The sequence below is a fragment of the Heloderma suspectum genome, chromosome 2, assembly GCF_057233095.1.
Source record: "Heloderma suspectum isolate Gila_16-S chromosome 2, 16-S_ref, whole genome shotgun sequence".
Taxonomy (NCBI): Eukaryota; Metazoa; Chordata; class Lepidosauria; order Squamata; family Helodermatidae; genus Heloderma; species Heloderma suspectum.
This window is the reverse complement of record NC_139459.1, coordinates 284,666,978-284,692,408: the sequence shown is the minus strand read 5'-3', so window position 1 is coordinate 284,692,408 and position 25,431 is coordinate 284,666,978. Positions and strand designations below refer to the sequence as shown.

Here is a 25,431-nt window from a genome sequence, read left to right as displayed (position 1 = left end):
GCGCGGAAGAAGCGTTCTCCAGGGAGGCTGCAGCATGGCGGCCGCTGGCATGAAAAGGAAGCCGCAAAAGCAGCGGTGGGGCTCGGCCGCGGGGGCTGGGCGCAAGCGGCGGAAGGTCAGCGCCGGGGCGGGATGGTCCGGGGCAAAGCGGGGGCGGGCGCCCCTCACCTGTCGCCCTGGCTTCCTCCCACCTTTTCTACGGGTACGGGGAGAAGTGTTGGCCTGCTTGACTGGGAGAGAAAAGGCTGGTATTAACTGGAGTGAAGACGGCCAGGGGTGGGCTGTCATGAGCGCTAATTGCGTGCTGTTATCCTAAGCAAGTTTAGGTTGCAATCCTGTGCACGTTTGGGCAGAAAAAAGTCCTACAACTCCCGGCATTCCCCAGCATGTCTCTAGCTAAACGTGCATAGGATTGTACCCTAAACTTCCCTAGGATCACACTGTGCAATTAGTGCTCATGTCAGCCCTCTCCCAGCATTCCCCAGCCAGAAAAAAGCCCTACAATTTTTCTGACTAAGCATGCATTGGATTGTGCATTACTGGGTTGGCCAGATGTAAAAGGGAACAGGGTGCCTTCTGCGCCTTTAATTTCTTCAGGGCACAATTTTTCTTTTCCACACCACTGTTAAAGGTACAGGAACACTACCCTCTTTTGCATGTAGCCAACCTAAAGTTTATTAGGAAGTAATGCCATTGGGGTCAATATATGGGGCTTGTGCCCTGGTAAATTACCCTTAGGATTACAGCCTTGAATTTTAGCAGGCTTTGAGTGCTTGCAGATGGAGGGCTCCTAACGCTATTGCTTAAAAGGTGTGCAGCTATTCAGCCCCCCCCCCCGATTTTTTTTGTGGTAGGTATAAAGATAGGAGGAGCAGTGTGAAAAGATGGGAGATTAACAAATGGAAGGTTATGCTATCTGGGCCTCCGGCACTGAATGAGGCAGTGTGATTGCACAGTAAAAGCCTAGTCTGGGAGCACCCTTGCAGTTTGCCTCACAGACAGACATGAATAGGTGTTTAAATAAGCACTAGCAGTGATGTTCTGTCATCTAAGAAGTCAAAACCTTTCCATTGGTCTCCACTGTCAGCCTTGTGGTTTATATTTGTACTTGAGTAGATTGTTGGGGTGCGGTGTCATCAATGTGCGGATGACACGCAGCTCTACGTCTCGTTCAAATCTTCACCAAGGTTGGCCGTAGAATCCCTGTCCAAATGTCTGGAGATGGTGAGTGGCTGGATGGGGAGGAATAGGCTAAAGCTGAACCCTAACAAGACCGAGGTACTTTTGGTGGGAGACAAGAGGAGGCTGGGGGATGTTGACCTGGTGTTGAATGGGGTACGGCTACCCTTGAAAGACCAGGTCCGCAGCCTGGGGGTCATTTTGGACTCCCAGCTGTCCATGGAGGCTCAGGTGTCAGCTGTGAGCCGGACAGCACTGTACCAACTCCATCTGATACGGCGGCTGCGCCCCTTCCTTCCCAACCATCTGCTCCCATCAGTAGTACATGCCCTGGTCTCCTCTCGTTTAGACTACTGTAATGCGCTCTACGTGGGGTTTCCCTTGAAGATGGTTTGGAAGCTGCAACTGGTACAGAACGCGGCGGCTCGCCTGATTAAAGGCAGCCGCCGGCGAGATCACATCACTCCAGTGCTGAAGGAGTTGCACTGGTTACGAGTTGTTTTCCGGGCCAAATTGAAGGTGTTGGTTTTGACCTTTAAAACCCTATATGGTTCTGGCCCAGCCTATCTCAAGGCGCGCCTCCAGCAACACCAGACAGGCCGCTTAACAAGATCAGCCTCGGATGGCCTTCTCTCTGTCCCATCAGCCAGGACAGCTAGACTGGTGGGGATGAGAGAGAGGGCCTTTTCTGTGGTGGCCCGCACTCTGTGGAACTCCCTCCCTAGGGAACGCTGCCATGCCCCCTCTTTAATGAGCTTCTGCCATGCATTAAAAATATGATTGTTCAGGCAGGCATTTGGGGTGGGTTAGGGTATTTTAGAAAATGTTTTTATTGTAGAATTTTATTGTTTCAAACTGTTTTATTATATGCTTTGTACATCGCCCAGAGTGGCTGGGTGACCAGCCAGATGGGCGATTAATAAATAAAAAAAAATTATTAGAGATTCTCTCTGTGGCAAAGCATATCTTAAAGTAAAATGCAATTTAGTTATACAGTTTTTCAGTTACTCATTGTTTGCTAGTTTTTCTACTTGCCATTCCTGTTCCTCAGTACTTGGGAGAAAGACCTTATGATGCAGTGATACTTCATCCCAGCAGACTTGCAGTTTTTCTGTTCTGAAAGAAGTGTTTCATTTCCCAGGTTCCTGTTGCAGAGGAGAAAGCCTGGCAGAAAGCTGGCTCCAAGTTGAATGAGGAGATCTCCAGTGATTCTGAACCAGATATGTAAGGATATTCCAGACCACGTTGGTGTCCTTTCCTAGCCTAGAAGGAAAGTCGTATAATTTGGGATAGTCTTGGGGAGAATACAGTAAGAAGCAAACTTGGTATGAATTCCCCTGGGGGAAGGGGTTGCATGAAGTAGTTGGGTGAGAGGATTGTTTTACGAGTCCTTCTTACTATATAGCAGTCTGTGAATCTCATATGTTTGTGTGGCCCTGTGCAATGAAGCCTCCTGTGAGATTCCTTGACATAGTTCTTTTTGGCCTTAAGGGGCCGCCATATTGGACTGAAGCATTCTCTCTAAGGAGATTGTGAGAAAGTTATTTCTTGCTAATGGTTGTTTGTTGGAGAGAAATTAGATGCGTCTATGTAGATTGTCTCTTTCCCACCCATAGTCCATTAAAGAAAAAGAACAATGAAGCCGAAGAAGAGATTGAGGAGACACCACAAGAGAAGAAATTGAGATTAGCAAAGTTATACCTGGAGCAGCTTCAACAGCAAGGTGCGAGAGAGAGGCAGGATTTGATATAACTGGATTGCTTGTGTATTAACAATGTTTAGTTGATGACTTAACCAGACTGTTAATTCTGCATAAACAAACATATATTGCAAAACTTTAACAAAGGTGATTAAAAAATAAAAAGAATCCAGAATAGGATGAGAATTCCTCATGAGATGTTTGTGGATTTAAAAAAAAATCCTCTGGTGTAAAGAAGGGGAAACAATTGCATTAATTTAACCAGACTTGTGAAATAAGAAGTTTAACTCAGGTGTCTTAGATTGATATCTCAACTATTTAACTTTTAGAAACTGCTTAACTTATTGGTTAAGAGAGCCAGTGTAGTGTAGTGGTGAGAGTGACGGACTGGGAGCCGGGAGATCCGGGTTCTAGTCCCCACTTGGCCATGGAAGCTCGCTGGGTGACTTTGGGCCAGTCACAGACTCTCAGCCCAACCTACCTCACAGGGTTGTTGTTGTGAGGATACAACGGTGAGGAGGAGGATAATGTAAGCCGCCTTGAGTTCCTTGCGAGAGGGAGAAAGGCGGGGTATAAATGCAATAAATAAATAAATAAATAAATTGGGGGTTCATGCAGCACTTTTAAAAGCAAGTGTAGGGAAGAGGTGAGTTGGCTTTGGGTGTTTGTTACACTGAAAGATTCTTGAACTGAGGGTAAATCTCTAGTGTTTGATCTAGGGATGATTCTTGTGGTCATGTGAACAACCAGTGTGATTCTGTGCACCACAGCCCATTCATGTGGTAAGTTGGCTGCAGGCAAAGAATTGGTACACACAGGCCCAGTTCGTATGAGAAGCCACCGTTTTTTAAAATCATGGATTGTCATGAATAAGGCAGCTTGCTGGTGTGTGCAGCCTGATAGCTCCCACTGCAAGTGGGAGCAGCTTAGCAGCCCACAGACCTTCCATCCATGGTTGGTTTAGTGTTATGTGTGAACCAGGAACTCTGGCTTGTCTCTCACCCCTGATATGCCAGAGAAATAACCCAGGACCAAACTATGAGTTATTTCTCCGGCTTGCTAGGAGAGAGGCAAGCCAGGGTTCCTGGTTCTCACATTATAGCAAACAACACAGGGATGCTTAACCAGCATGCTGCCTTATTCATGACAACCCACAAATTTTAAAAATTGTGGATTGTTGTTGCATGCGACCCAGGCCACAGCACTTTCAAGAGGTAGCCCTGTGTTTGAGGGGAAATACAAATGGACGCTTAGTGCCTTGACAGATGGCTGTGCTACATCTAGTTCTTGCAGGGGAAAGTCTCCAATTGACTAAAGAAATTGCAGTAAGGCAAAAATTATTTCCTCCGCATTCTTAATTCTAATCTTTTCTGAAGCCCCAAGTCTTATGCCGTGTTTGTGATTTCTTGCCTTTGACAGAAGAGGAAAAGGCTGAAGAAGAGGCCTTTGAGAAGGACCTGGTTGCTGGACGACTGAAGGAAGACGTGGTGAGTAGGATTCTTGAGAGTGGTGGTGGACTGAAGAAAGCGGCCAGTCTCCCTGTCTCTTGGATTGGGCAGAGGAAAGGCAAAAATCCCCACCTTCCCTATGGAATAAGTGCCATCTTCTCACTAGAGAGTTGAACAGAAATGCCTCCCATGCTGCAGGGCCTGACTGTGTTCAGCACTCACTGCTATGTGGGCAAGGCTTTTAAAAGCAACAGACTCTCTCCCACATAGCAGCACGAGGGTGGTTGGCGAATAGAAAAATGAGCAGTTTTCTTTTGCCTAGCCAGGCTCAACATCCAAAGAGCCAAGTGGGAACTGTGAGGGCTGGTGTTACACATACGCCAAGAGCGGTACTGCAGTGAACTATCCCCTTGATCGGTTGGCATTCTCTGTCTTGGCGTTTGTTTCCTCTCTAGAGTTAAGCATCCTCTTTCACACTTCTCAGTCCAACTATTTGTATGCTGAAGGAGACAGCGGCCTTTCCTGATGTATGCAGTCCGATAGCTTCTAATGTGATTCCTTGTACATACCCCATCTTCATCTTTATAGCAGGCTGATGAAAGCTGTGCGTGTTTGTTTAACACTGTACCATTGACATCTTTTCTCTGGGCTTGTCACACTCTTATCATGGTAGCAAATATGTCCTGTATAATTACAAACTCCTTCCTTTTTCCTAAGCAGAACTGTAAAAGGCTTTTAATGGTGACCGCTCAGTGTATCAAACTTCTAGTTCCTCAGCACCTATGTTGGGTGGAGAGCACACTGCTCGCATGCTGCCCTTGGGGTGGCCCCTACCGCTGCACTGCCAAAATTTGCAGCAGCAAAAAACTCAGTGGTTTGCTGCCAAACTTCAGTGGCAAACCGCTACGAAGGGGTTAAAAGGACGAATTTAGTTTGAAAGCAAGCTAAATTTGTCCATTTTTTAACTCCTCTAGCGGTTTGCAATTCTTTTGCCACCACCACTAAATTCAGTGGCATGGCAGCAGGAGTGTGGCCTACAGGAGGGGTCAAAAGTGGCCCCCGAGCCCCGTCACGTTGCCCACCCCTATGTTCCTCTGATAAGCCAGGATGGGCCACAGAGGTCAGTGAGGGTCTGTTTGTCACAGTGCCACAGAGATTGCCTCCCAAGTAGAGCCTAATCATGATCTAGCAGTGTGAACTGGATCTTCAGTAAAAGTATTCACATAGCTACTAAAAGGCAGGGTTGAAAAAAATCAATGTTTTTTATTTTCATTTTTTTAATTGGATTTTAAAATCTAAATTGGGTTTTGAAATTTTCTTAAACAATTAGTAAAAAAGAACCCAGGTCAAAGATATCATCATGAATACTAACTATAAACTTCTGATTATATTCTATGAATGTGTGAACAGCAGTTCATGGAGATGGGAGATAACCTGATCAGCCCTATTCTGCACTGCGGGTGGCATACAGAAGTACATGTGCGCTCTCGCTCTTTCCCTTTCCCTCAGCCTTGCCTCTAAGAGCAAAGAAAGAGAAAGTCAATGAATGGAGAATTTGGGGAGATGGAGTAGATCTGAGCAAGGAGGAGGAGTCTAAATGCAAGGGGTAGTGGAGGGGGATAGAAAGTGAAACCAAAAGTGAACAGAACATACTCATCCAGTCCTGACTCCTGAGCAAACTTCTGCTGCATGTATCCTCCGCTTCTAATGAAACCTACATCTCTGAATATGTAATACGGTTATTTTAAACAATAATGTACTTCTACTAAAAATGAAGATAAAGTAGTATCTTCCTCACTAGTGATTTAAACTGATTTAAATAATTGAAACTGAGTCCTTCAGAGGAGCGGTTTAAATCATGATTTCAGTCAATTTGATCAAATCAACTCTGATTAGTATGGATGCTGATATCATCTCCCACTACCCCACCCCTCAGAATTCCTGGTTCCCTCTGAGCTTAGCTGCAATCTCACCGTAGCTGGGGGGAAATACATTTTCCCAGCAGCAATATATTGTTCCTTGCTATAGTGTAAAGTATTTTGCTGTGGCTTGGTCCTGAATGCTCAATTAAGGCCTCTTAGCTTTAGAAAAGATCTGCCCTGAGCAGATGAAAACTCACAGAAGTGGTTTGCTGATAAGGATCAGCTCAGCTGCCTGAAATTTTGAGCGCTCCTTGGGGGGCTGTCATGAGGAGTGCCAGCGCTTCAAAATTTACTGCTACGCCTCTGGTGGCTTTGCTTGCTTGCTTAGAAAATGTCAATGAATAGAGAAAGAGAAAGTGAATGAATAGAGAATTTGGGGAGATGGAGTAGATCTGAACAAGGAGGAGGAGTCTGGCTATAAATGCAATGGATAGGGGAATAGAATCATAGAATATTAGGGTTGGAAGGGGCCTATAAGACCATCAAGTCCAACCCCCCTTTCCCTTTGGGAAGTGAAACCAAAAGTGAACAGAACATAGCCATGCAGTCCTGACTCCTAAGGACGCTTCTGCTGCATGAAACCTCCACAAAAAAAATGTGCGTGTTTTGTTAATGTTGTTGTGGCAGAAGAATACCATCCAGAAGAATAAACCTTTTTAGTACAATTTAAAAGCTTGTTTGGTGGTGGTGGTGGTGATTCTGGCACATCATGACAAAATATCATGCTTAATTGAACAGTTGGAGCTGGTTCATCCCCTGAGTAACTTCACAAATTCATTCTGCTTTAGTACTAAAATTGACCAAATTATCCCATTTTTTAGTTAAAATTAATCTGAAAACAATTCAAAATAATTGCTTGGTGTGTACATAACTTCTAATGAAACCTGTATCTCTGAGTATTTATTAAGGTTATATTAAGCAATAATGTACTCCTACTAAAAGTGATGATAAAGTAGAATCTTCCTCACTAGTGATTGAAACTGTTTTGAATCATTAACATTGAGTCCTTCAGAGAATCAGTTTAAATCAAATCAACCCTGATAAAAGGGATGGGCAATCCATTTTCTGTCACATGACACTAGACTCAGCAGGAGCTAAAGGGGGTATTGCTAACATCTCTGCTCATGTTTTAGAAGATGGGCCTAGATAGGACATTAGACCTCTCCCCTTGACCTGAGTTCGATCCCAGCGGAAGCTGGGTCCCAGGTAGCCGGCTCAGTTCGACTCAGCCTTCCATCCTTCTGAGGTTGGTAAAATGAGTACCCAGCATGCTGGGGGGGAAAGGTAGTCACTACTGGGGAAGGCAATGGCAAACCACCCTGCTATAGTCTGCCATGAAAACGCCAGCAAAAGCAGCATCCCTCTAGGGGTCAGTAATGACCCAGTGCTTGCACAGGAGGAACCTTTCCTCTTTCTTGTCTAGTGAATGTAGTCCATTTGTGCAAGTTCTAGGCTGTAACTAGGTGGCTATCCTTATAATATTTTGTAGGTCACAGGGAGCGTGGAAACACTTTTTCTTTCGGATGTCAGTTGTGTGTTGTTAATTTGCATTGTGCCCTCTGCTCTGGGCTTCTTGGCATTTCACTTTCAGGAAACAGTCATTTGCTTGTTTCCTCTCAGCTGCTTGTCTTCCAGTCAGTGAGGTGGTAACTGTTTGTGTTCTTAGCCCAATTTCAAAACCATGTCATTGCTGTAGAACTATGGCTATGTTTTGAAGTTATGAAATAACATCTGTGGAGGCAGTATGTAAGCACCATATCTGTCAGCATTTAAATTATATTGTGATCACACTTTTCCAAGTCTTATCTCTGCATGGAGACTTGGGTAGGCGGCACGAGAGCTAGGAACTTAAGGGTGCAATCCTATGCCTATGCGCAATCCCACGCTGGACGCATTCAAGACAAGGTTGGACAGCCATCTGTCAGGGATGCTTTGACTGAGATTCCTGCATTGAGCAGGGGCTTGGACTCGATGGTTTTACAGGCCCCTTCCAACCCTATTATTCTATGATTCTGTTCTATGCATGTTTAGACAGAGAAAAAGCCTATAACTCCCAGAATTCCCCAGCCAGCATGCTGGGAGTTGTAGGCCTTTTCTCTGTCTAAACATTCATAGGATTGTGCTCTAAGTGTACCTTTCTTTAAAAAAAATGAAAGATGGATATCAGGGTTCTGTTAGCTAAGCAGTATTCAGTCATGTATGTGTGTGCGCTGCCTATATTTTATTCTTTGGATGTGAAGGGGGAGGAGAGAATTCTTGTGATCAGTCTCTATTTTATTCTTCTCCCATAGCTTGAACAGAAAGGAAAATTGCAGCGACAAATTGCAAAAATCGTAAGTAGAAACAATTTCCCTGGAACTATTTTCCTGCAGAGCTTCAGAATAGCTATTGCTTTATTCCTTGAAGCAGAGGAGACGTAGTATTTCTAGTAAATTAACACATGGAACCTTTTCTTCTATTGCTTGAGGTCACTTGAAGAGTGAGTGGGGGGTAATCTCATCAGCTTTTAAATAAAACTGATCTCCCTTTTCCTTGGACATTAATGTCCAACATGTGTTTCTGCTAGAAACTGTAGCTTTTCTGTACAGTAGCCAACACCTGATTGCTTGATATTATGTTCTGAAGAAGTTGCTTATTTTGGTGGCTAGAGCTCCAGTTTAAAATTTCTGACCTGGCCTTTATTTGAGTAAGAATAGTTAGTGCTGCTATCCTGTTTATCTAGTATGGGAATGGGAGAAGTTGTCTGTCTAAGTTTGAGGAGGCAACAGAATGCAGTGCTTCCTTTGGGCTGCATCACACTGCAAAGCAGAGTTGAAGTCCTCACAGTGCAAAATGCCTTGTGATGCATCAGTCCTTTGTTGTGATCCAAGGGGTAAGTTGGTCAAGATTCATTTTTATATCTGGCTCGGGAAAGTCAAGTGCTTCGGTTTGGATGAAGCATCCCCAATACCCACTGTTACCAGGAGCTTGGTGATCCAAACATTTGGCCTAGCTCTTGACTTCTGGAGCAAATCACTGACAAAAGAACTCTCCGGCATTTTTAATGAAATTAGTGTATGGTGGAATATGCCTAGCTGCCCCTGTGCCCTAACTGTCAGGATACCTACCCAACTCATCTTTGAGCAAGCTTGTAAACTGCTGTTCCCTTCAATTTGGTACCTGGGCCTGTATGCTGACCTTACTGCTACTCTTTGGTCAGGTGCAGCCTCCAGACAGTTCTGACATCAGGATACTACGAGGTCACCAGCTGCCCATCACCTGTCTGGTCATCTCGCCAGATGATAAATGTATCTTCTCTGCAGCCAAAGACTGCTCCATCATCAAATGTGAGTCTTATTCTCTACAAAAAGCGATTGTGTCAATGCATGGAGGAGGCGGCCAGAGAGAGAGAGAGAGAGAGCGCGCATTATGAATGTCACAGATGTCATTCATAGAATTGGCAGGCTGAGTGGATCAATTCTGTGTTTCCTGCACCAAATGTTGACGTGCCGCTTTTCTGTTTGTGCTGCCTGGGAAGGTGAAGGAGCCAGTTTTAGTATGGCTGACAAAATATTGCCATCATGGTCAGCCTTTCTCCACATCTGTGTTATCCTGGCACTGCTCCTTTCTCCCCGCTTATTACCTGGTTGGTTTATTCTGAGCACCTCCTGTCTTGTTCTTCATATTGAAGCTTGGCAGCACTTTCAGCTTCGGAAATTCTATTTGTGCTGCTACATCTGCAAAACTGGGCTTGCAGATGGTTCTGCTTGACAACTAAACTGGCATGGATTGCTATTAGTGGCATGTTGTTGAAATATATTGTTTTCTAGAAGGACTTATGACCATGTCACTCCCCTTCCATGCCCTTTTGGGCTGGTGGGTATTAAAACCCAGAAACTAGTCTCATGTCCTTATAAGCAAATAAAAGGAGCAGCTCTGTGCTGAAATTAAACCATTGGACCATGTAGCCTTGTGCCTTTTGTTTGGGCTGGCTGCAACTTTCCCAGAATACCAGGCATAGGCCTGCTTTAGTTCTGCTACCTCCGAATCTTTACCCAGAGATGACTGGGATTGAACCGGTAGGCTCTTTCATATGTGCGGAGCATGTGCTTTGCCACAGGGCAATGACCCTTCCCTTATATGTTCTTTTAGATAAGGGGTGGGCAACATGCAGCCCCTACTGCCCCTTGGTGCAGCCTCTGCTATTGTGGTGGTGAAATTCACAGTGGCAGCCAAGAATCTGGTTTGGTGTCAGATTTCAGCGGCAAGACACTACGGAGCAGTGAACGGTCAATTTTTTTGCCATTACCACCAAATCCAGCAACACAGTGGTCTGTGGAGTCAAAAGTGGCTCCCAGACCCCCCTGAAGTTGCCCACCCCCATATTAGATTATATTTGTATCCCAGCTGATCTGATCCTCACCTTTGGAGAAGGAACCTATGACTTCACTTAAGTCTCTGAGCATCAAATTGACAGTAGTTTTTATGAAGCTTGCTTTCAAAACGTCTGTGGACAGTGGTATGATCATGATTGGGGTCCTTTGTCATCTGTACCAGAAACACACCACATTGGCTAACGAGGCAGTTCTGCCCTCATGGTTAGTATGAAGTCATCATCAGGTTGGCTTCAGCTTGGTTCACTTTTGCATGATTTAGTGGTTTGGTGACTGTTGCTGCTTAGTTGACATAATGGACGCCAAGCCACGGTAAAGGTTGACGCTTGGACCATGGGTGGTGTTTTGGGAGATAAGTACACAGAATTGCCATCTCCCTGCGTACCTGAACGTTGCAGGGAGCTGCGTGCATTCCACTATGCAGCTCCCGGAACAGAGTGCATCATTAATACTGTAGCATCATGAATAGATTCCAGAAGAGATTTTGTGCCAAAATTAAGTTCTCTTATAATCTAGTGGTTGACCTCTCTTCCCTATCAGCTGCTTCAGCACGCCAACAGAGAAGTGGTAAAAGAATATGGTTCATGGTAGTTTAATCCATAGAATAGCATGTGCCAGTTGTAAGGGAAAAACTAGAGGCTAAAATTTCAGGGTCCCCATTATTAGATACCTGGGCACACTTATTTTAAACAGCCTTTGTTCCTTTTTTATGTGGTCGACGGCTCCTTTTTACTCCTTTTTTCCAGACAGGGGAATCCCAAACCACAACGTCTACCCCTTCTATAACCCTTGAACAGTCACCTTATTTCCCTATAAGGACTCACATAGCCGAAAGATTAATGCAACACGTCCTATCAGTATACATATAGTATCTAAATAGCTTCTAATACAGTAGATTTTGCTCCCCTGCTTGCCCCATTACATTAAAGCATTACCCCACCCCTCAGTACCATCTTCTATGCTAAGTGAAAGTTGCAAAGCCCAAGAAAAATCCTTTCACAGTGAACATATTCAAAGTTGGAGTGAACTGGAGATTTTGGTGACTTATGATTGAGGTTGACCTGGTTCTTCTTATACTCTCGATTAGACTTTTGTGGGGATGTAGTAGAACTATTCGTTGATCCATTGAGGTCTGGACAGTGCATAGAATGAAGGACTGATCTCGTACATGCTACTTAATGTGTGTTTGCGCCCCTGTACATACATGCATACATTTTCTCATACATGCATGTATGAGAAAAGGAAATGCAGCTTTAAATGCACATGCTTGTGCTTTTTAAATCAATTGACGCAAAAGGTGAATTTATAATTGTATTTCAAGCGTCCTTCCTTTTTTGTGTGTCACCTGTGAACAACCGTGTAGTATCTGAAGTGTACAGTCAGTCTTCTACTCACCCCCCCCCCCCCGAGTTGTGCACTTTTGGACTGGTGGCTTTGTGTTAACAGTTTTAAAAACTGGTATAAAATACCGGATGCCATTTTTTTTAAAGAAAAAAATGCTAACCTCCCCTCCCTGTACAATGTCTTCTTAATGTCTCTTTGGTTCCTATTAAAAGGTGTCCTATTGTTAGAAGTGTTTTTGCCTCCCTAACCATAAATGTTACCACAATAATTCAAATTTGCAGAACTCTGGGTTAATGAAAGTGGGGGAAGATCCTGAAAATTGAAAATACCTGTGTGATTTTTGTCTTGTCCTTGTCCAGCTGACTTAGACGTTGTATTTCAGGGGATGTGGAGAGCGGGAAGAAGCTGCATGTGATCCGTGGAGGAAAGAAGGGGATGGAGGACAGTTACGCTGGCCACACAGCGCACATCCTCTCTATGGCTATCTCATCAGATGGCAAATACTTGGTAAGAAGAATCTACCCTCCTCCCATTCTGGGCAGATAAGCCCCCCTGGTGGTGGTGGTGGTAGTAGTAGTAGTAGTAGTATTTATTCCCCGCCTTTTTCCCAGTACTGGGACACAAGGTGGCTTACAAACATTAAAACATATACAATTAAAACATATGAAAATATACAGAAGTTAAAATATAATTAAAGAACAATACAATTGAAATTATATTAAAAACATTAAAACAGCATTTTAAAACAGCATTTTAGCAGCTTACCCCCAGGTTCCAACTAGGTCCCAAAGGCCTGCTGGAACAAGAATGTTTTAGTCTCTAGCAGAGTTGGAGGACTACTTGAGTTCTGAGTCTATGCAGTTTGGTTTTCCCTCTTCATTGCAAAAACTGGACATCCCCTCCGAACGCTGTACCTATCAGTGGGTTGGCCATTTGTTAGAATGAGGGTATCCACCTGATCAACCTGTGCATTTGGGGCCATGCTAGCAAAGTGTGTGGTCGGTACGTGTTGCTCAGCCAGGTCTGTGCTGTAGGTCTGCCCTTTCACAGAAATGGTGAAGGCTCGCTGCTGCTGTCGTCGACTGCTAATCGTACACAGAGTGGAGCTGCTGCTGGTCCTGGCTGGTAGCATGGCTGCAGTGGGACACTAACTGATCTAAAAAGCCGAGTAGCATGAAGGAGGTAGACGCAATCTATCAGCCTCTTATTGCCTGAGTTAAGTCTTCATGGACACCTTCATAATGTTACCAGGAATATCTAGACCAGCCTTCCCCATCCGGGCACCCTCCAGATGTGTTGGACTATAGCTCCCATCATACCCAGCCAGCAGCCATGTTGGTTGGAGGCAACTGTAGTCTGACATATCAGGAGGGCGGTAGGCTGGTCCAGAATGCGCAGTGTTCCTGAAAGGTTGTGAGTGTCTTGCTTTGTCTTTTTATGCTAGGCTACAGGAGATAGGAACAAGCTTGTTATGATCTGGGAAGCTGCAACCTGCAGGCACCTGTATAAGTTCACAGGTCATCGTGATGCTGTGTCGGTGAGTTTGTTCTACAACGTGTGAGGCAGTGGCCTCGTAGATCAGGCACACGCAGGGTGTGTGTGTATTTTTATTGGTGCATTCAACGTTATGTCCTAAAATGAAGGAACAACGATATGAATAAAGACGTTCACAGCCTCCTGGAGAGTAGATTTTGTAGAAGCGGCCTGCATAAAATCAGTAGTTGCAATTTAGCTGATTGCTTTCTGGCCGTTAAAATCAACATTCCTGCTAGCTGTATTGATTTTTCTACATTATTATGGATTTTTAATTTTTCTGTCTTATGAGCTGCCTTAAGCTGCATCATAGAAAAGGCAGGATAAGAAAGAATCCAAGATTCTTTTGCCTGCAGATGTGCTATATATATTAACTAGAACTGGAAAGTGCAACATGGTAGTACTGATGATAAAAAATACAAGTGGTAATCTGCAAAGTGCGTTGCGTAGCAAAGGTATCTTCCAGTCCTTGTGGATCCTTTCTTTTACATGATCCAGTGTCACCATATTCTTGAGGGTCTGTAAGCTTTTACCTGTCTCTCATTTAGTAGTATTGAAATCCACTCTCCTCTGGGGAGGATGTGAGCTAGGTTTGACAGAGATTCAAGTGACTATGACTGAAAGCACCAACCAAATCCCCCACCAGCCTGCTGCCTCCCTCACACCACTATCCCCTTCTTCCGCACAGGGCCTGTCTTTCCGGAAGGGCACGCACCAGCTGTACAGCGCCTCGCACGATCGTTCAGTCAAAGTGTGGAATGTGGCAGAGAATGCCTATGTGGAAACCTTGTAAGGCGCATGCTTTTCATGTGTACTTGTGGGATTAGGGGAAAGATGCTGAGAAATGTACGTGGCATATATCTGGACTGTAGAAGTCATGGACTTCTCTGCAAGTTATAGGCCACCTTCCAGATCAGCTTTCTCTAAGTTGGTCTCTGTGACCAGTTAACATGGTGGTTCCTCTTTTTGGCTGTTGCGCCTGTTGCATAGCTGGCAAAATAAGTTTGCCACTGCTTCAGGCTGGGCAAACCTGTATTGTAGGGATGGGCAATTTCAGAAGGTCTGGGGGCCAATTTCCACCCCCGGAACCCACCAGAGGGCTGCAACCTCACCACTGCCAAAATTTCCACCACCCAGTGGTGGCCAGAAAGGCACAGTTACCTTTCAGAACAAGTGTGTGCCTTGCATCAATGCAAAATTCCCCCCCAGAAGACCCGGGGAATCTTGTTTTGCATTAAAACAGGGTGCACATTTCCCACATGCCTTGCTTTAGAGGGAAACTGTGCCTGTGTGCTGATGAAATTTCATCACCGTAGCAGTGACAACGAGGGAAGTGGAAAGAAGGCTGGGGTGGGGGACAGGGGGCACATGTGGGCCGTGCGTTGCTGACCCTTTCTCTTCTGGAAGACTTTCATCAAAACCCTGTCCCTGAACTCAGTTTCTTCAGTAGTACTTCCACTGTCCGAGACGTGAAGTTCCCATGGGAGGCCAGGAACCTGCCCAGTTGGCAGGAGTATGGCAGAGCTGCCAGGCTTGTTAATCTTGACTGCTTTGAATGGCCTGTCTGCAGCAAGGAAAGACTCCTTTGTCTACAGTACCCTCAGGGCAGTCCTATTTCTTAGATGCCAGGCACAATCCTTGAGACCCTGCAGGCAAAAGTGAGCAAGAGTCTCTGTAGCTCCAGCTTCCTCACCACTGTAAAACGAGGATGCCCTTGCCGACTCCTCTTATAAGCTACCAAAGGAAAAGGGAACCTTTTCCCATATGGAGCGCGAGCAGCTGCAGGACCAAGCTTTTCTGAATCCCACTAACTAGGCCACCATATTATAACAAAAATCTTGTGGAGCTCTTAGCAGTGAGGTGCTGTGGCACGTTTCCAGAAGGAATGCCTGAGTCTCAAATGGGCACAGTCGGCAGCTGAATCTCACCTGCTTCACTTCTCCCGCTCCCCTTCTTCTCAGGTTTGGGCATCAAGACATGATCACGGGACTGGACAGCCTGAGCCGGGAGTGCTGTGTCACGGCAGGAGGGAGGGACGGCACCGTCCGAATCTGGAAAGTCCCCGAGGAATCCCAGCTCGTGTTTTATGGGCATCAGTACGTGTGGGGGCGATCTCCTATTTAGGTTCTTCCCTTCAGCAGAATATGTGGTGGGGAGGGAGGTCTGTGCTCTGTGTGCAGTGTGTCCAACAAGCCACTTCGCCGCTGTTGCTGCATCTCTGCTGTCCTCTGAAGCTGAATGCACCTGGTGTTGGCCCTCTGGAGTTAACCTGTGGCTAGGAGCAGCAGGCTGTTCCCCATTGCACCAGTCACATTATTTTTAGACCCTTGTCTCTATTTGCATCCTCTTTCTGAGCCTGTGGTGGGAATGGGTGGGATGCAGAGGGCCCCTCGTGGCCCTTCCACTCACAAAAGGTAGGGGGCGGGGTGTGTGTGTGTGTCTCCTGTTTCTCTGTCCCACTGCAGCCCCTGAGTGATGTTGGGTGTGGTGTGGAGTGGTGGTGTTGGAGTGAGAAGTGGTCGGAGGCAGGGAAGCCCTGTTGTGTAGGCCAGATTCTTCTGATCACTTGTGGTCCGAAATGCAGGACTGGTGACTGGACTGGTGACTTACCAGCAGTCTAAAGACTAGATTATCAAAGTGGGCCTATGATGCTGAGGTTTAAATAGGTACATCATTTAAGGTACTTGATGTCCATGAAATTGCCACTTCAGGAGAGTGCCTTCCCAGCATCAAAATGGCATCCCCTGCAGGCAGAACAGGTGAAATAACTTTGGTGCTGAAGAACAATGTTCCTAGGCTAAGCAACATCAAGGATGGTACGAATATCCGGTTCACACTTAATGACAACCCATGGGTTGTTTAAACCATGGATAGTTGTGATTGCGTGGGAATGAGCTGTCTCTGAACCACCTGCCCATTTCCACTTAGGAACACCCTGTTACTGGGCTGTTTGCTGTGAAGTTCGAACCCGGTACTCTGGGTTGTTAAGGGAAAAGTAACACCGAGTTTTAACCCATGGTTTGTTGCTAGATTAAAACTGTGGGTTGTTTCTCCGTCAACACTCAGAGTGCAGGGTTCGGACATCATGGCAAATAACCCAGGAATGAGGTGTTCCTGGGTTGTTTTCGGAGCAGAAGCATGTGCATGGTTGGGAGGCAGCATGCTCGCTCACTCCTGCGTGGTCATGACTACATTGGTTTAAACACCCATGGGTGGTCGGTTCATCCGAACTGGGCCCATGTGTTTGGATTTCCTGGTGGGAAGTTTTTCCCATCAACATAATCCATGAAACATCTTGCCTTGCGCTTTTTGCATCTTACGTATAAGTTGGCAGGGCGCAGAAGTCTTTTTGACCAAGATGGTTCTGAAATGTGCTATCTGTTCCTGCCCTGCACTTATATCAGATGGATTAAGCTCCTTTCCCTAGATGGTACATATTGGCAATACCGCGCCTGCTGTTGACTGCTAATAGTCTGGACTCTTCAGACTGCTTCTTTAATAGACTGGAGCATGAAGCTCAAAAACAATGATGCTTTCCTCTTTTGGATTAGGGGCTCTATTGATTGTATCCAACTGATCAATGAGGAGCATATGGTGTCTGGTGCAGATGATGGGTAAGAACCTCCTGAAGTCTTGATTGTGCTGTTTTACCCAGTGGCTCTTGCATTTGGTATAATTGTTGTTTTGCTGTTCTTAAGGTCAATAGCTCTCTGGGGTCTCTCAAAAAAGAAACCGCTAACCACAGTGAAGCAAGCCCACAGTTGCCATGGCACGCACGGCCTGGAACAGCCATATTGGATCTCTTCAGTTGCTGCCTTGCTGAACAGTGACCTCATAGCCACAGGTGCCTCAAGCTATGAGACCCTTGTCTTGCTTTTCCTGTTGCCCTGGGATTGTAGGAGGGAGGGAGCTGGACTTTCCTTTAAGGCCTTCTGTAGTAGAAGCTAGCTGTGTATCTTGGACTAAAATCCTGTAGCATATCTGAGTGTAGGATTGCCCTGTGACTTTCTGCTCAGTAGGCAGCATGCCTGTTCAAAGAGCTTTGTATGAAACCATCCAATGTTTCCCTCTGACTATGGGATCAGTGCCTGCCTAACAGGTTCTGGTTTGGTTACTATCGTGCAGTGTATTCCAAGTTCCTTGTTAAGGCAGGGGTGGGGAGCTTGTGCCCCTCCGGATGCAACTCTACAGTCATCCTTGATCATTGGCCATGCTGGCTGGGTCTGACGGGAGTTGGGAGTCCAACAACACCTGGAGGACTGCAGGTTCCCCACTTCTGTTAAGTGTAAATGGCCTTCAGAGCATCTACACTTGCATCCCCCATGCTCTCACTGTTGCCATGTGGGTCTGCTAAAGGCAATAAACTATTTCAGGCTGTCTGATGTCAGGGTGGGTCTCTCGTTACACTTGTAATTGAATTGCTTCTCAAATCTCTCCTCTTTGGGTGCCGTTAGCCAGGGTGCATAGGAACCTAGGAAGCTGCCTTGTGCCGAGTCAGATCCTTGGGCCATCTAGCCCAGTATTGTTGACACGGGTTTTGCAGCAGTTCTCCAGGGTTTCAGACAGGTGTTTTTTTCCAGCCCTACTTGGAGGTGCCAGGGATTGAACCTGGGACCTTTTGCTTGCAAAGCAGGGGCTCTACCACTGAGCCATGGCCCTTCCCAAGGTGTTCTGATGTTTTGGCCTGTGATGTCAAAGGAACCAGCAGAGTGCTTTTGTAGAAACCTTTGGTTTTATAAATTTAGGCACTTAGATAACTTGCTGCTTAATTTAGCAGAAGTTATCTGTTTATAGCAAGGGGTCTCTCAGTGGTGCAGATTAGTTGAGCAGGTTAGGAATCTTTGGCTGGAAAGTCCCTAACTGCTGAGGTAGGATAATGTGAACATAGCATGTACTATATTACTTCTCATTCATGAGTTCTTATGAGCTTGTCTGCATAACTCTCTTGGATCAACGGTGCATACGTAAGAAGTCCAAGGGGGGATTTCTTAGCAGCCAGATTTTTGAAGAAAAAACAGCCCGTTTTAGTCTATATAAGATGCATTGCAAGCAGGCAGAAACAAACTGCACCGAGCCAGAGGTGACAGTAGGCCAGTGTGGTGTAGTGGCAAGAGTGTTGGACTAGGAGCTGGGAGATCCGGGTTCTAGTCCCCACTCAGCCATGGAAGCTCACTGGGTGACTGTGGGCCAGTCACAGACTCTCAGCCCAACCCACCTCACAGGGTTGTTGTTGTGAGGATAAAATGGAGAGGAGGAGGATAATGTAAGCCGCCTTGGGTTCCTTGCAAGAGGAAAAAAGGCGGGGTATAAATGCAATAAATAAATAAATAAATAAATAGGCCAGGAATAAGATTACAGATGCACTTCTCATCAGCTCGAATGAATTGGGTGGCAAATGTTGAGCCCCAGAACTACCAGCTGATCTAACTTGGGGAAAAGTTCCGTTCTTAACCCTCTTTCATCCCCCAGTTGTATGCCAGCCAACCTTCTCATGTTTTGTTCTTGGCAGGTTCCCATAGTGCCAGTCTGAAATTGTGGAAGTGTGCAGAAGGATTCCGGAAGCTGGAGCCACTGTTTGAGATTCCCCTGGTGAGGAAAATGCTGGTGGAGTGGGTGGGAGCTTAGCTCCCTGTTTGAGGTGCTCTTTTCCTAGGTAGAGTTCCACAGTGAACAAGTCTAAAGCTAAGGAACAAACAGGACAAACCATACTATGGAATTGTTGTGGTGAGCCAGGGGACTTCTTAGCACTGACTCTGACCTTGACCACTCACTCTGTTGGCGCCTTAGCCAATCCTTTCTCTTCTTAGCACTGACTGTGACCTTGACCACTCACTCTGTTGGCACCTTAGCCAATCCTTTCTCTTCTTAGCACTGACTCTGACCTTGACCACTCACTCTGTTGGCGCCTTAGCCAATCCTTTCTCTTCTTAGCACTGACTCTGACCCCGTTCCAACATAGTTAAAAACAAGTGAAAACAGGCTTCTCCATGTATAGGAAATGCTTTGAATGCTACAAGGTGCTATATAAATGCTTGTTTTTGTGCAGCTGAGTTTTCCTTCCTTAAAGCAGCTCATGAGAACTAGATTAACTCCTGGGCGGTAGTCAACGAGACGCAGCCGCAATTGTAAATTAAACTGCGCTCACGTAAACTACTCTGGCACAACGCCAATAGAGTTAGCTGGTGCACCCAATTTCCCCAGGAAATTGCTATTGGCATTGCCCTAGGCTAGTTCAGGCTTGTCCAGCGTCATTTATGTTAGCGGTTGCACCCTGTTGGATACTAACCCTTGTGTTCAGTAAGCTGCGATATAGAGTCTCAGCTCGGCCTGATGAGTAGTTGTGTGAGCTTACATTGATATGGAAAATGTAGAGCAAAATGGACACATCATACTGGTTCCCTTCTAAAAGGTCCAGTAGGTCAGAACTATAGTTCATATGGTAAAATGACCTCTTATGGTTGCAAATTGATAGTCCCTTTCTGTTGATACTATCCTTGTGCAGAAGCTTCAGGAACAGAGCTGCCTTGTCAGAACTTCAGTATGAAGGGATGCTTTGAAGCAGTGGCATTGTTTGAAGCTGTAGTAAAAATTAGAAAATTAGTGGATTGGCTTATACTACATAAGGGGGAAACAGGCTGGGGATGACCTGGAGTGTGAGTGAAAGAGAAAAATGGAATGAAATGCCAGTAGTGGTGATCCATCCACTGTTCGATGGATCAAAACTCTGCAATGGAATATGTAGCTGCGGAATGGCTGTGTTAGTCTGTTGCAGCAGAAACAACAAAGAGCTTTGTGGCACCTGAAAGACAAACAAGTTTGTTGTGAAAATAGGCTTCCGAGTGCCACAGTAATATTTGTCTTTAAAGTGCCACAAGACTCTGTGCTGGAAAATGTAGAACACTCTTGAACATCACAAACCTTCCGGAATCCAGGCCCCACTGCTGCTTTATTTGCTCATTTTGAATTGAGCTGAGTTAGGAGATCTGACTTGCTCATCCTGCCTTATGCTGTTGCTGTCTGGTCTCTACAACCTAGGCATGCCATAAGGTGGGGAGGGTTTGTGTTTAGGTAGGCAAACAACTTGCCAATTCCTGGTGTTTAACTTGTTTATGTGTGTTTCTCAGGTTGGCTTTGTTAATAGCTTGAAATTCTCAAATTCTGGAAACTTTCTAGTCGCTGGAATTGGACAAGAACACAGGTATTCAGTCTTGCCATTCTGTTTTATTACTATATATGTGCATGCTTCCCAATCACATTGGCATAGGGCACCTTCAGAGGCATGCTCATTGCCAACTTTAGGACCAAATATAAATGGCTTTCCCCCAAGCTTTCTTGAGAATGTAGTTTCTTAGACAAGATTAGGATTCTCCTACTGAATTCTTAGTACCCTTGCAGAATCTGGTAGGTTTCCTGCAAATTTAACTGTCAGAATTTGTTAGTACTGATTTTCCCATCAACTCTAATAAGAGATTTTTGTTCCCTCTTGAATTAAAAAAAATCCCTTCCTTAGCACTGTAGTCTTGGCAGATCGAGCCTCTTTAAAGCTTATTCTAGAACAGCATCAGCAAACTGCAGTTAAATCTAGATTCACAGTTTAAGGCCAGGTTAGATGCGAGACTGGGAGGCATGAAGCTGAGTGCTATCATTCAGCTGTCCTTGAGAGAGAAAAACATGATGGGAATGTCTGTGAACAAGCTGTCCTGTCCCAGGTCTAGTAGTCCCAGTTCAGTCTTGTTAGCATCTCGCTGCGCAGGCCCGTAGGAAATCTTTTTACATCTTTGTTTAACTACTTTTATATTTAGATGGTATCTTGCAGCATGTAGGAGTTGTACAATGTTTGCTTTAGGCCTTTGTGTAGCTTCACCTTCAGATTTACTAGATCATAGCACTTAAGAGGAGTGTTTCAATGGCAGATGACATAATTTACCTGGGTTGAATTGCAGATTGGGTCGTTGGTGGAGGATCAAAGAGGCCAAGAACAGCGTCTGCATTATCCCACTCAAGAAGACCACAGCAGGCAACACAGAGATATCTGGTGAAGGCTCCTGATATTCTCTTTCTGCAAGTGACTTTGTAGAAAACTCTTTTGAGTTGACCTGTACATTAAAACTAGCTCTTCTGTTTGTGAAATGGTAGCGGCTCTCTCTTAATTATCCTCTCAGTATTGCCCAAACAGGCAATTAGACTTTCAAAAACAAGGGGGCAGGGGTTTCTGAAATAAACAATCCGCTGTGCTGCCATAGAGGCCCAAGGCCCTGCAAGAGGTCAGAAAATAAATGGGGTTTTCTGGCTGGTACTAGCCAGACCCAAATCTTTAGAAATGTCAGGTACCTGAAGACCATTATTGGGGCAAAACCAGGGACATCTGTTAGTTCCGTTCTGCAATTTTATTTTCCATCAACCACACTTAATTTCTTGTCCCCCTAGCGCTCCTTTAGAGATGCAACCTAGAAGAGAGAATACAACCTAGATGGGGAGATCTAGATTTAGAGATGCAGCCTTTAGAGAATACAACCTAGATGGGGAGGTAGTGTATCCAGCTGCACTTCTTTCCCCTGTCCTCTTGCTGTCCTCTTGGGTGTGTGGTGGGGAACATATGTAGAGCTTGAGTTCAGTCTTGAGTAGGTCAGGTGAGATGTTTGCTTGCAAAATTTGAATCTTGGGTAACCTCAAACCACACTGAGATAGCCCCATCCCAATCCTCTTTCTTCAGCCTTCACTTGTGAACTAGGAACCAGCGTGAGAGAGATCCCTTTACAATGCACAGTCATATGCATGTTTACCTCGAAGAGTCCTACTCTGTTCTGGGGGGAGGGGGCTTACTCCCAGGGAGGCCTGCTCCTTATTCTGTGGCATGTGCATGTGCTCTCTCATCTGCTCTGGGAACAAGGATAGACACAGAATGGAGTGACGCATTCACAAGACTAGCCACTGTTGTTCTTGCTAAACTCATTTAATGCCCAAGAGAGAGAAGAACTTTATTTTGTAGGGAAAGATATCCCCACTCTTTGTTTGACTTGAATGCAGTTGAGTTTACTAATAAAATCTAGTTCAATAATTTCATGCTGGAAATCATCTTGTTGGTGTATGAAGACTGAGGTTGGCAGCAAAGTGTCCCAGGTGATTTAAATATTGCAGTTTTTAATGTGACATTTGGGTCTGTTGATGTTCTCTTGCGTAGAAACTGATCCATTAGCCCTGATCCCTCAGTAAAGGTGCTACAGGACACCATGTTTTTTCCTGCCAACACAAACATGGCTACCTCCTGTGAAAGGAGGTTCCAGCATGAAAGTGGCAATGTAATATGATCCTTTTCTAAAAGGGATTAAAAAAATAGCCTATTACAGTTACTGATGTAATAGCCCCACTTTGCCTGCAATTGCCTCCCTTTAGTTTCCATATCATACAGAGATATTCCAGGATGCTGTTCTTGTGAATACTCTTAATGGGCTGGTTAGGCATTCAGCTCTCTGGAGCATTCCCAAAGCAAACTATCTCTGTTTGTACATACTGCTTTGACCTTCAATTCCAGCTGTAAGAGGAAAGGCAGGGGTCAGACCATAGTGGTCCAATTCTCTCTATTCAGACTGGAAACAGCTGTCCTAGATCTCAGATGGCAGGCCCTCCGATGCATGATCCTTTGACCAGAGATTAAATCTTGGAACTTGTATTTGCAAAGCATGTACATTCACATTGCTCCTCTTGCTTTCGTTGGCTTCAGTGGTTCTAAGATCCTGGACTGTCTTTGCATAGCATTGTGAGTTTCTCATTCACAATTCTGAGCACTAATTAGTTAAGCTTTTATGAATAATGGCATTTAACCATGCCTTGTCTCCGGGAGAGAGGCTTTGACAAAGTTCCCTAAAGAGCTGTGGTGTAAATTGCCTGAAAGTGGATAGACTACAACCTCCTACAAGGGGGTTTTGCTGTTCATCAACTGAGAGGTAACACTTGCTGCCTTTGCAAATACTGTTTGCTCTGTTCTTGTCCTGTCGCTTCAGCTAGGAGCCGAACTGGGTGAATTTGCTACTTTTGTTTAGAAAGGATAGTGCTGCCCAGCCAGGCATTCAGAATCTCACAGTGTGGGTGAGCAGAGCCCATCTCCCTGGCCTTGCAAATGGTTTAGCCAAATGTGGGTCCCTTATTTCAAAACCCCAAGTGCAGATTAAGGTTCTTGCCACCAAAGGCTTAAGTAATAAAAAAGCACTTTATTTACATAAATTACAAAAAATCACAAACTTGTTCACAAAAGAATCTACTTTAAACTTTTTTGTTTTGATTTTAAAATGATATGTATCACAATAACACTTGTCTCTATTTCACATTGAGTTCACGCTCAAATTCACATTCTCTTTTTCAGACATTTTGTGTAGCAGCACTCTCTTCTCCCTCCCACCCCCTTCACCATTCCCATATTCTGTAAACAGTTCATGAAATTAAAACCAAAAGAAATACAGAAAGATTCTGCCATTGGGTCAAAAAGCTTCACTTTAATATCTTGCTCCTGAGGTGGCCAAAAATTGTGAACAATGGGGGGAAAAGAAATCTTGAGCAGTAATGGTGGTTTTTATATGAAGAATGATACATGGGTAAAAAGAGCTCAGTCGAGCAAGGTTGCATTTGCCAAACGAGGCTGTGATCACTTACGCATCCTTTGGATACAGTGTTGGACGAGGAGCAAAGAGAGCCAGGTTAAAATCACCACTCAGCTCGGCTGCTCATTGATGGTCCTTGGGCCAGTTACTCTGACCTTAACCTACTTTGCTAGCTGATGGTGAGGATAAAAATGGACGAGGGGGGAACTCATGCATGCCACCTGATGCTCCTTGGCAAGGGGTGGGATTAAAATGCAAGAAACTGTAGAACTGTGTGTTTGCGTGTGTGTGTGTGTGTGTGTGTGTGTGTGTAGAGCACACTTTTTGGGATGTGTATGTTTTGCCACAGAGCAGCTTGTGAAACAATACATGAACACTCTTGAATGCTACACTGCTCTGCCTTGAAATGCATTCTTGCCTATGCATTAATATAAAACGGTTATAGCACAGGATGCGCTGGACATCCCAGTCCTCCATTTGAACCTAGGCAGCCTGGAACCATTTTAGCACAGCTCTCCCTTTTCTTCGAAGTTGCTTAGAGCAAGTGGTCTTCAACTTGTTCAGACCCATCGGTGGAATACCATTGGCACAGAGGACTGGAAGTTTAGGGTAGGGCTGGTTGTGCCTGATCTTGTCTGATCTCAGAAGCTAAGCAGGGTCAGCCCTGGTTAGAACTTGCTGGGAGACCGCCTGGGAACTGGGTTTCCTGCCTTGAGCAGGGGGTTGGACTTGGTCTTGTAGGCCCCTTCCGACCTAAGATTCTAAGTAGGGAAAGGGTAGAACTTCTAGGCCAAAACATCATGAGGGCCACTATCTTGTGAACTGCCCAGAGAACTTCAGCTATTGGGCGGTATAAAAATGTAATAAATAAATACTCCCATCAGCCCTAGCCAGCATAGCCCATGGTGAGGGATCATGCGAGTTGTAGGCTAAAACATCTGGAGGGCTACAAGATGCCCACCCCTGAGGTAGAAGGAAGTGTGTTGTGGATATATTCTGGAGCCTTCGAACTGAACATAGATGTTCTGTACACAATTAAAACGGTTCTATATCCGTGTGCTATTTATTAAAGCCACAGGCCAAATTGGATTTCCGTCTCGGTACTGTAATTGTGGTTCATGCTATTATGCTAAGGAATTTAGCATAATTCTTCCACTTGCTGTTGCACATTTGTACTACCTGTTCTGGAGTCAGATGTTCCATGACAGAGCCCACTGGGCACTGAGCTTAGAGCATTTCATTAGGGTTTCCACAATTTTGGGCGTACTTGGATTTTTTTTTTTACTGGCCCCTCCTAGTATCTTTAACGACAGCCCAACATCCAAACATTTAGGAAAC

General features: G+C 45.2%; 1 protein-coding gene across 2 annotated transcripts; it reads left to right on the top strand.

Moving 5' to 3' along the window:
- RRP9 (ribosomal RNA processing 9, U3 small nucleolar RNA binding protein) lies at positions 1 to 23,972 on the top strand. Of its 2 annotated transcripts, none has more exons than XM_084839688.1 (15): positions 1 to 115; positions 2,321 to 2,403; positions 2,796 to 2,902; positions 4,298 to 4,365; positions 8,540 to 8,581; positions 9,448 to 9,574; positions 12,348 to 12,472; positions 13,410 to 13,502; positions 14,187 to 14,287; positions 15,460 to 15,594; positions 17,050 to 17,112; positions 17,197 to 17,342; positions 19,008 to 19,087; positions 20,623 to 20,696; positions 21,442 to 23,972. In XM_084839688.1, the coding sequence occupies exons 1-15, from the start codon at positions 35 to 37 to the stop codon at positions 21,545 to 21,547; spliced, it is 1,431 nt and encodes a 476-aa protein (XP_084695814.1). In that variant the 5' UTR covers positions 1 to 34; the 3' UTR covers positions 21,548 to 23,972. The 2 variants fall into 2 exon arrangements, with proteins under 2 accessions (XP_084695814.1, XP_084695813.1); XM_084839687.1 differs by having other exon boundaries at positions 1 to 202; positions 21,442 to 22,560.
- Positions 23,973 to 25,431: the final 1,459 nt, after the last annotated feature.